Source organism: Rhinatrema bivittatum, chromosome 10 (genome assembly GCF_901001135.1).
Source record: "Rhinatrema bivittatum chromosome 10, aRhiBiv1.1, whole genome shotgun sequence".
Classification (NCBI taxonomy): domain Eukaryota; kingdom Metazoa; phylum Chordata; class Amphibia; order Gymnophiona; family Rhinatrematidae; genus Rhinatrema; species Rhinatrema bivittatum.
Window position 1 is genome coordinate 122,607,555 of NC_042624.1, and position 10,835 is coordinate 122,618,389.

Genomic DNA, 10,835 nt, shown 5'->3' on the forward strand with positions numbered 1-10,835 from the left:
TGTCTCCTGCCCGTGACCCCTTCCTGAGTACTTTACCTCCTGTCCTGCTCCTCTCCCTCACCTCACAGCCCCATCCCAAGTGCTCTTCTATTTGGATTTATTACTCACTTTTATGAATAAGAAGTTCACCTAAGGTGGGGAACAACATAATATTTATTTATTTTATTTGTTTATTTAGTTGACGTGTTTGTATACCGTCATTCGGTTTCGCCATCAGAACGGTTTACAGTGCTCGTGAAATAACATTGGTTACAGAAGTCAAAGCATCAAAATGTCAACAAGAAGGAAAGTTTTGGGGTTTGATTCTTAGTTGAATACATATAAAATAATTGTTATATATTAGCAATCTGCTATCACAGCAGTGTTCATACTTGTGGTAATGTTGATACACATAAAGGAGACCTTTGTTACATAAAGGCTAGGGGTAGGAAGTGAAGTGAGTTCAGTTGCACATTGATTTAGGTGTTCGGATGGTGGGAGTTATTTAATTGATTGGGGTACGGAGCGTTTTTCTTGGTGTTGGGTTGCGAGGTGGATTGGTGGTCTTGTTGATTGAGTGAGTTTGAGTAGGTTTTCAGGTCTTTTTTGAAAATGTTGATGTTTGGTTGATTTCTTATTTCTCTGGTATTGCATTCCATAGCATGGGTGGGGTACATTAAGAACACACAAATTAAAAGAAACATAATAACAATTAGCTGACAGCAAGTAATTCACCAATTTGAAAGAAAACCAAACATAATGTAACACAGGCATTAACCTCATCAGAAGAAGGACTTACAGACAAACCAATAGAGGCTAGAAGGGACTCCAAAAAGGAGTAGTGCCGGGGATTATAAATTATCGCTTAGGTTGGCGGAGGCATCTCACTCCCACAGGAGGGGACCTGCAGTAGAGAAGGCGTGCTGTCTGGTTTCTTCCAGATGAGCCAGCTTCGGGGATGGGACATCCAGGAAGGGACCGGAAAGGGGTGTGAATTTTTAGTACCGAAGAAATCCAGGGGGAATGTAGATTATAGATAGATCATAGCGAGCTTATATTGTACATGGTGTGAGATTGGAAGCCAGTGTAAGCTTTCGAGGACTGCAGTAATGTGTTCATACATGAGAGTGCCACTTAGACGGCTGCATAGTATATAATGGGAGACTTATTAAGAGAGAGTTACAGTAATGTATACCAGAGGAAGTGGTTACAGCAGTTAGTGAAACTGGGTTTAATCCTAGAGGAAACATCCATAAACTGCTATTAATTAATAAGCATTAGTAGCTTGAGATTTATTTAGTGTTTGGGATCCTGCCAGGTACTTGTGACTTGCATTGGCCACTGCTGGTCACAGGATGCTGGGCTTGATGGACCCTCGGTCTGACCCAGTATGGCATGATCTTATGTTCTTATACCAGAGAAAGGTAAAGACTGAAGAACAGACAGAAAATCAGAGTGCTCAAGGAGAGGTTTAAGATGATGGAGTAATCACAGTTTGCAAAAAGACAAATTGGTAACAGTCTTTATATGGAGAGAGGGGTCACTCCTAACTTCTAAATTACATACAGTTTGAGAGAAAGCAATACAATGAAATGTCAACAGGCACCTCCCTAAAATCAACACAGGACTAATTAGATAAGAATTCAGCAAAGCTCAGTAAAATCAACACAGACTAATTAGATAAGAATTCAGCAAAGCTCAGTAAAACCAACACTGGTCTAATTGGATAAATACAGCAGAAGTCAGCACAGCAATTTATTTATTCATGTAAAATTCTTAGATACGGTACCTCTTATCAAAGTTTCAAAGTTTTTTATATTAAAAAATTCATAATAAGATACACAATAGAAACAAAAACCAATAAAAACATAACAATCAGACAGTAATTTAAAAAATTGAGAAATAACTGGTTATCATCTCAAACACTTATGATAAAACAATTACGAAAGCCACTACTAACGTTTGCTTAGAGAGTGGTTAATTATAATTAGTTGTATCACTTTCAGTTCAGTGAATTCACTGCAACTGAATGTAATCCCCTTTGATGAACGCTTTGAAGTGCTGAAAAGCAGAATATAAAAATCATAAATAAATATATATATAACCCTTACACTGCTTAAGCTATGAATCTTCATAGGCATGGTTAAATAGAATATTTCCTAAACTGGAGGAGAGATGTTTCTATTTTTTTCCTTCTGACAGTAATGAATTCCATAAAACAGGACCTTGTATCATAGTCGTTCATGAGATTCATCCAAACGCACATATTTACGAGTTGGGACCTCAACAGTTGTGTTCCTGATCTTAATGGCCTTGAAGGTTGTTTGAGCTTCAGCTCTGAATTAAAGGCCGATGAAACCAAACCATTTATGCCCTTAAACCCGAATAATAAAACCCTGAACTTAAAGCGCCAGCATTAAGTTTTAGCAGCTGGCTTAAGGCGCCCTATAAGGAGCTCCCTCCTGCTTCTCCATCTTAAGGCCCTTTCTAAGTACTTTCATTCCCATTCTCTGTCTCTTGCCCATCCTTCTCTCCCCCTTCCTGAGTGTGGATACCACTGTGGCCCCTGCCCACCTTCCTGAGATGAGAAACCGGGCTTTTTCAGTTGCTGGCCTGATACTCTGGAATTCTGTCCGGGGACATCACCATTTATGGTCAGATTCTCGTGATAGTCACGCTCAGAAAATTGATACGATACAGACTTTCAGATACTTGAAAGGTTTTAATGATCGAAAGACAACGACAAACCTTTTCCGTTGCAAAAAAATCAGCAGAACCAGGGGTCACGATTTGAAGTTCCAGGGAGGAAGACTCAGAACCAATGTCAGGAAGTATTTCTTCACGGAGAGGGTGGTGGATGCCTGGAATGCCCTTCTGGAGGAAGTGGTGAAGACCAAAACTGTGAAGGATTTCAAAGGGGCGTGGGATAAACACTGTGGATCCATAAAGTATAGAGGATGTGAATGAAGAGAGGGTGGCTTGCGGGAATGACGGCTACTACCTGGACTTAATACCCTTATTCAATAAACATACACACGGTTAATGCGACTCCAACATTGCTCTATGCTTCAACGGCAAGAGGAAATGTGGAAAAAAGGATTTGCCATTCACAAAAAAGCGAGGAGTAGCTGGCTTGTTACGGCGGTTACTACTCCTAACCAAATAAGCCTGACACTTCACTTTCAATGCATATCCAGCATAGCTCTCTGCTTCAATGGCAGGGGGGAATGAAGAAAAGATGATTTATATTCAGACAACAACAACAAGGACTGAATTGCACAGGCTGGGTAAACAAATAAGCGTGGGAGTAGCTTGCTTGTTACGGCGGTTACTACCCCTAACCAATTAAGCTAGATACTTCATTTAGATTCAGCTCCAGCACTGCTCCCTTATTAATGGTGGGGGAGGAAGGAAATTGGAACCAAAAGGTTACAAAGGGCCAAGAGTAACAGATAAGTATGAGAAAAAAACAAGTGTGAAAGCTTGCTGGGCAGACTGGAAGGGCCGTTTGGTCTTCTTCTGCCGTCGTTTCTATGTTGTTTGTCTTGTGATTTGTGTCATATTGGATGATTTGATGTATGTCTGTCTAATTGTAAACAAACAAATGACCACACTGCTCCCTTAGTGCAGCTTTTCCCCTCACTGTCAGGCCAGCAGGACAGCCAGAGCACATGTAGGAGGGGCCATCACCCTGCTGGCTGCCACCTTTGGATGCCGGTGGAGCTCGCGTCCCCTGCTCACTGCACAGCTTCAGACTCCTTGTGGTGGCAATCAGCAACCACCAGCTCCACCATCATCCACCATCAGCATCCACCAGCGAGCTCCACCAGCATCCTCCACCATAGAAACATATATATATATATATATATATATATATATATATATATATATATATATATAATATAGTGGAGGATGCTGGTGGAGCTGGCGTCCCCTGCTCACTGCACAGCTTCAGACTCCTTGTGGTGGCAATCAGCAACCCTCTTCCCTGCCTCCTCTCTGAGGCAGCAGTCTTCCTCTCCTCAGCATGGGATTAGGTAGCAGCAGCCTTACAGGTGAGGTTGGCCTGTGGTATTTCTCAGCACTTGCACTTTGGTTGCCTCCCTTCTGATAGATCTCCTGTGATGGTCTCGTGGACTCCTAGGGGTCCACAGACTGCATCTTGGGAACCACTGCTCTAGGGTATCCATGTTTAGATCCTTAAGTCTCTCCCCCTATGCTTTAGAACAAAGACCACTGACCATGTTAGCAGCTCCCTCTGGAGCGACTCCATCCTGTTTATATCCTATTGAAGGTGGGGTCTCCAGAACTGTACTCAGTATCCCAAGTGAGGTCTCACCAGGGACCTGCACAGGGGCAATATCACCTCCCTATGCAGCCGAGCAGCTTTCTGGCTTTTGCTGTTGCTTTATCCACCTGTTTGTCCACTTTAAGATCATCAGATTCCAGTTTCTTTTGTGCTTAGAAGAATTTCACCCCCATTACTGTACCTCTCCCTTGGGTTTTTGCATCCTAAATACATAAATCCATTTTTTTTAGCAAAGGGGTGGAACCAGGACTGGGCGAGAACTCTCAGTCACACACACACACACTACCCTGGTTAATGTGGAGCCCATCCCATCAGAATAGACTGCCCCTTCACCAAAATATTCTCCAGTTCCTAAGAAATCCAAAGCCCTCTTCAAAAAACACCGACAAAACTCCATGAAGAATTAGGCTGCCGTAATAAAATAAGCCCTTGAAAAAGGATTTTGTTGTCTGAAACACGGCCCCGTGTCGGGCATTGGCACCATCGAGTACATTTATGGGCGAAGAATACGTGCTTTGAAGATAAGATAAGTCTAAGACAAGTATTGATGAAACTGAGTGAACTTTTAATGAATGGTGGGGGTTGTTACACTTAGCAACAAAAAAATGTAAAAAACATAATCTAAACTGACCTATGATTATAGATAAGGCTGAGCAATAAAGAGAACCTTTATGGAACTATGATGCCTATTAGGATAGTCAAAATTTGCGTCTTAAGATAAGCAGTGAAATTGAGGGTATTTCCTAGTTCACTGTGATACATTCAGCGATTCCCATTCTCCAGGTCGCGCCTAGCCCTATCCAGATGTGTTGATTTCATTACAGTGACCCACAGCATCAGATGTACAGTTTAGCTCAAATTTGTGTTCTTTGCATGCTTTTATTCAGTTTTGTAATGCACGTTCATTATAAGGAGGATGTATTTGCTGAAACCTCAACTTTGGCAAACACAAAATTCATTGTGCACATAAAATACCCTTAATGTTGCTTGAGTTTCTGTGACTGTGGGTTATTTTTGCTCAGTTCTTACATTTGGCACTAAAGGAGGAGGAATCCCAGTCAGGCTGAAACAAAGCTGGCGTTTTCTGGGCCCTATCGCTTGCACTCTGTCTTTCAGGTGGTCCTGGACATTCCAGTCCTGCAGATCGCGGCAGATATTGTGGGCGAGATACGTCTCTTCCTCCTTTCTCCGGATGAGCTCACTACCCTGGAGAAAGAGAACAGGAAAGATCAGTTTATTCCGGTGAGGAATCCCTTCCTCCATCCCTCCTCTCCTGCCTTTCCTGTGCTAGCATCCCCCAGGACACCGGCGCTGGGACCTCTCCTCCTCTCTCCTGCTTCTTTTCCTGAGTATGTGCCCGGAATAAGCCTCAGCTGCTGCTGTGCTGCCAGGAAGTTTATCTCCTCCTTCCTCCATCCCTCCTCTCCTGCCTTTCCTGTGCTAGCATCCCCCGGGACACCGGCGCTGGGACCTCTCCTCCTCTCTCCTGCTTCTTTTCCTGAGTATGTGCCCGGAATAAGCCTCAGCTGCTGCTGTGCTGCCAGGACGTTTATCTCCGTCTTCCAGCCATGCCTACTGTGATGGGCACCTAGGAGACTGGATTTCCAGCTTCAGCTCCAAACATTTGGCTACGACCTTCCCATGGAGGCTTTAGTTTAGATTGGAGAAATTGTATTGGGGTGACAAAACGCATTATTACCAAAATAATACACAGGAAGGGACTTCTGAAGGTGAACCATTGCTCTACCCTCAGAAAGGACCCTTGCCTGATGTGCATGTAAATACCATGCATGGGTGTAATTTTAAGCACCCTGGGGAGAGACATTTCTGGGGCAGGGTTTGCATTTAATCACAGACTTCGGTTTTAAAAAGGGTGCAGGTGTAAATTTCCTCAAAAATGTTCCTGCACAACATTTTCAGGAGCTACTTTTCTAAGTGAAAATTGATGTAACTTATGTGTGTAAGAGCAGAAAATTAGCCCCAAGGATGACCCTCATGTGGGCTTCCAGCTCAGTCGGAACTAGGGCTGGCATCATGAGCCTTCCCCCATTTCCTGTCCCCCCACACCGCGCCAGAGGACGGCAGAATCCAGCCACAAGGGGTCAGCATTGAGCAGTGACCAGAATTTCCTGTCCCCCCACACCGTTCCAGAGGACGGCAGAATCCAGCCACAAGGGGTCAGCATTGAGCAGTGACCAGAATTTCCTGTCCCCCCACACCGTTCCAGAGGACGGCAGAATCCAGCCACAAGGGGTCAGCATTGAGCAGTGACCAGAATTTCCTGTCCCCCCACACCGTTCCAGAGGACGGCAGAATCCAGCCACAAGGGGTCAGCATTGAGCAGTGACCAGAATTTCCTGTCCCCCCACACCGTTCCAGAGGACGGCAGAATCCAGCCACAAGGGGTCAGCATTGAGCAGTGGCCAGAATTCCCTGTCCCCCCACACCGTTCCAGAGGACGGCAGAATCCAGCCACAAGGGGTCAGCATTGAGCAGTGACCAGAATTTCCTGCCCCCCCCACACCGCTCCAGAGGACGGCAGAATCCAGCCACAAGGGGTCAGTATTGAGCAGTGACCAGAATTCCCTGTCCCCCCACACCGTTCCAGAGGACGGCAGAATCCAGCCACAAGGGGTCAGCATTGAGCAGTGATCAGAATTTCCTGTCCCCCCACACCGTTCCAGAGGACGGCAGAATCCAGCCACAAGGGGTCAGCATTGAGCAGTGACCAGAATTCCCTGTCCCCCCACACCGTTCCAGAGGACGGCAGAATCCAGCCTCAAGGGGTCAGCATTGAGCAGTGACCAGAATTCCCTGTCCCCCCACACCGTTCCAGAGGACGGCAGAATCCAGCCACAAGGGGTCAGCATTGAGCAGTGACCAGAATTCCCTGTCCCCCCACACCGTTCCAGAGGACGGCAGAATCCAGCCACAAGGGGTCAGCATTGAGCAGTGACCAGAATTTCCTGTCCCCCCACACCGTTCCAGAGGACGGCAGAATCCAGCCTCAAGGGGTCAGCATTGAGCAGTGACCAGAATTCCCTCCCCACCGGGAGCTGTGAATGCTGCCCTCTGCAGAGCTGGGGGCCGAAGCATGCCCTGCCACTGAGCAAGCTGGCCCAAGGAGGACAATCCTTAAAGGAGTTTACATGCAGGGACAGGGCAAGGGAGATAAATAGTCTCCGGCGAATCTTCACTGGATGGCTGCTCGTATTATTAATACTATCTCATTATAGTTGGATAACCTGAGGGAAATGGGGGACAGAGATTTTGTACAAGATCACACACAGAACTGGGATTAAGACTGAGGCCCAGAGGGATAAGTGGACCTGTCCAGGGTCACAAAGAGGAGAGCTGGGGCAGAGCTGGGATTAGAACTCAAGATGTTAAGCTTGTATGTGTGATCTGCTTAACTTCAGGCAAATCCCCTCTCCAAAGGTTTCCTTGCCCCTTCCTCCCTGCTTTCCAGAATGGTTTTGGGAGGTGAAGGTGCCTACTGAGAATACTCCCCCTTATCGGGGGAGGGGGGGGCTTTCTGGCTTCTTACCACATCCCTGCCCTGAAGAAGGTACAGAGAAGGGCAACCAAAATGATAAGGGGAATGGAACAGCTCCCCTATGAGGAAAGGCTGAAGAGGTTAGGACTTTTCAGCTTGGAGAAGAGACGACTGAGGGGGGATATGATAGAGGTGTTTAAAATCATGAGAGGTCTAGAACGGGTAGATGTGAATCGGTTATTTACTCTTTCGGATAGTAGAAAGACTAGGGGGCACTCCATGAAGTTAGCATGGGGCACATTTAAAACTAATCGGAGAAAGTTCTTTTTTACTCAACGCACAATTAAACTCTGGAATTTGTTGCCAGAAGATGTGGTTAGTGCAGTTAGTATAGCTGGGTTTAAAAAAGGATTGGATAAGTTTTTGGAGGAGAAGTCCATTACCTGCTATTAAGTTCACTTAGAGAATAGCCACTGCCATTAGCAACGGTTACATGGAATAGACTTAGTTTTTGGGTACTTGCCAGGTTCTTATGGCCTGGATTGACCACTGTTGGAAACAGGATGCTGGGCTTGATGGACCCTTGGTCTGACCCAGTATGGCATGTTCTTATGTTCTTAAATGCACATATAAGCTTTCCCACGAAATCCTGCAGGGTATTGCAAGAGCATATGTCCGTGTATTGAACGCGCATACTTATGTTCTTATGCTCTGTCTCTCTCCTGACTGTAGGTTGAAAGGATTGCTGAGGCCTGGAAGTTTCATGCCCTGAAGAAAGGAAGTAGAGTCCAATCCCATCTGTTCCGCAGGCGGAAAGGGACCCATCCCCGGGACCACCACAGATATCTAGGCCTGCATTACAAGTGAATGGAAAAAACTGGCTGGCGTCCAGCCTCTCGGTCCTTAAGCCCATCCTCCAGGGAACTGAATATTTTAGTGCAAAGCATGAATCACAGGAACAGTGAACTTTCTGTTTCAATTACTAGATTATCCCTTTTATTACTGAAATATCAAAGTGTATAGTTGTATGCATCTGTACATATACACACAGACGTAGATCTATCCATATGCACACCTAGTAACGCTCCCAGATGGATTCAGCATGTCAGTCCTTAGTCTGCTGCAAGGCCGATGAAGCCTGGGCTCGACCCCGTTGCGATTCAGACCTGATAAGTGGAGTAAGGAGGAGATCCTTTAGCTTGGTAGCAGCTGCTGAAAGAAAGACCGGTGCAATGAGAGCCTCAAGCATCAAAAGAGACGACAAAAACTGTAACCCTGGCTGGTCCAAGAGTGGAGAGGTGGCAGGAAATCAGAGAAAGAAATGTCTCCTTTACTTCCAATGTATTTCAGAGGAGCATAAAGCTTGTGCTTGAGGGGCTCCCAGTGCCAGTGAGCAGCCCCTGGGTAGCAGCAGCTGGAGTGCAGCGAGCAAGTCAACACCTGGAGCCAGCTGCAACTGCTTCTGAAGATTTGTAGTGCTTTGGAGGAAAGGTTTTATTGTTCTTAGCTTAGCAGTGTAACATTTCATACAGATAATTGTTTGATCTCAGCCATGGCTCCTTCTTCCGATGTCATGTGTGCTGTACTGGGCAGGCCTCTGCGTTCTGAGCGGGTGGCACTGAAGACCACAGGCCGACCAGAATCCAAGTGACTTGGCCTGCAGTGCGAAACACTGCAGCTGTAAGCAAATTTGCAGATGATACAAAATTGTTCAGAATAGTTAAATCACAAGCAGATTGTGATAAACTGCAGGAAGACCTTGTGAGACTGGAAAACTGGGCATCTAAATGGCAGATGAAATTTAATGTGGATAAGTGCAAGGTGATGCATATAGGGAAAAATAACCCATGCTATAATTACACAATGTTGGGTTCCATATTAGGTGCTACAAACCAAGAAAGAGATCTGGGCATCATAGTGGATAACACATTGAAATCGTCGGCTCAGTGCGCTGCGGCAGTCAAAAAAGCAAACAGAATGTTGGGAATTATTAGAAAGGGAATGGTGAATAAAACAGAAAATGTCATAATGTCTCTGTATCGCTCCATGGTGAGACCCCACCTTGAATACTGTGTACAATTCTGGTCGCCACATCTCAAAAAAGATATAATTGCGATGGAAAAGGTACAGAGAAGGGCAACCAAAATGATAAGGGGAATGGAACAACTCCCCTATGAGGAAAGACTAAAGAGGTTAGGACTTTTCAGCTTGGAGAAGAGACGACTGAGGGGGGATATGATAGAGGTGTTTAAAATCATGAGAGGTCTAGAACGGGTAGATGTGAATCGGTTATTTATTTATTTATTTATTTTTGGTTTTTATATACCGGAAGTTCCTGTATACAATACATATCACTCCGGTTCACATTTAACAGAAATAACTATCGCCAGGGAGGCGGTTTACATGGAACATATCGAAATAATGAACGGATAATATATAATAATTTACTCTTTCGGATTTACTCTTTCGGATAGTAGAAAGACTAGGGGGCACTCCATGAAGTTAGCATGTGGCACATTTAAAACTAATTGGAGAAAGTTCTTTTTTACTCAACGCACAATTAAACTCTGGAATTTGTTGCCAGAGGATGTGGTTAGTGCAGTTAGTATAGCGGTGTTTAAAAAAGGATTGGATAAGTTCTTGGAGGAGAAGTCCATTACCTGCTATTAAGTTCACTTAGAGAATAGCCACTGCCATTAGCAATGGTTACATGGAATAGACTTAGTTTTTGGGTACTTGCCAGGTTCTTGTGGCCTGGATTGGCCTCTGTTAGAAACAGGATGCTGGGCTTGATGGACCCTTGGTCTGACCCAGTATGGCATTTTCTTATGTTCTTATGACACTTGAGCAGGGGAACTCGCAAGAATTGCACTGTATGGATCCAGCTCATCCTGGCTTTGCCTCATTATAGATCCAGTTTAGGAGGGGGGATACCGTTGAAGTCACTTGAGGGAGGGGAGCTGATGTGGTTAGGAGGGAGGAGGCAATTAAAGTCTCTTGGTGGCGGGGGAGTGATGGCATTAGGAGGGGGGATGTCATTGATGTCTCTGG

At 45.2% G+C, this 10,835-nt stretch overlaps 1 protein-coding gene across 1 annotated transcript in view; it reads left to right on the forward strand.

The window, feature by feature from the left end:
- LOC115100111 (BTB/POZ domain-containing protein 19-like) overlaps window positions 1-9,583 on the forward strand; it is a 74,278-nt gene extending 64,695 nt beyond the window's left edge. The window contains 2 exon segments of the mRNA XM_029618332.1: window positions 5,405-5,530; window positions 8,517-9,583. Of these exon segments, the coding sequence (XP_029474192.1) occupies window positions 5,405-5,530; window positions 8,517-8,651 (261 nt within the window). The 3' untranslated portion in view covers window positions 8,652-9,583.
- The last annotated feature ends 1,252 nt before the right edge of the window (window positions 9,584-10,835 follow it).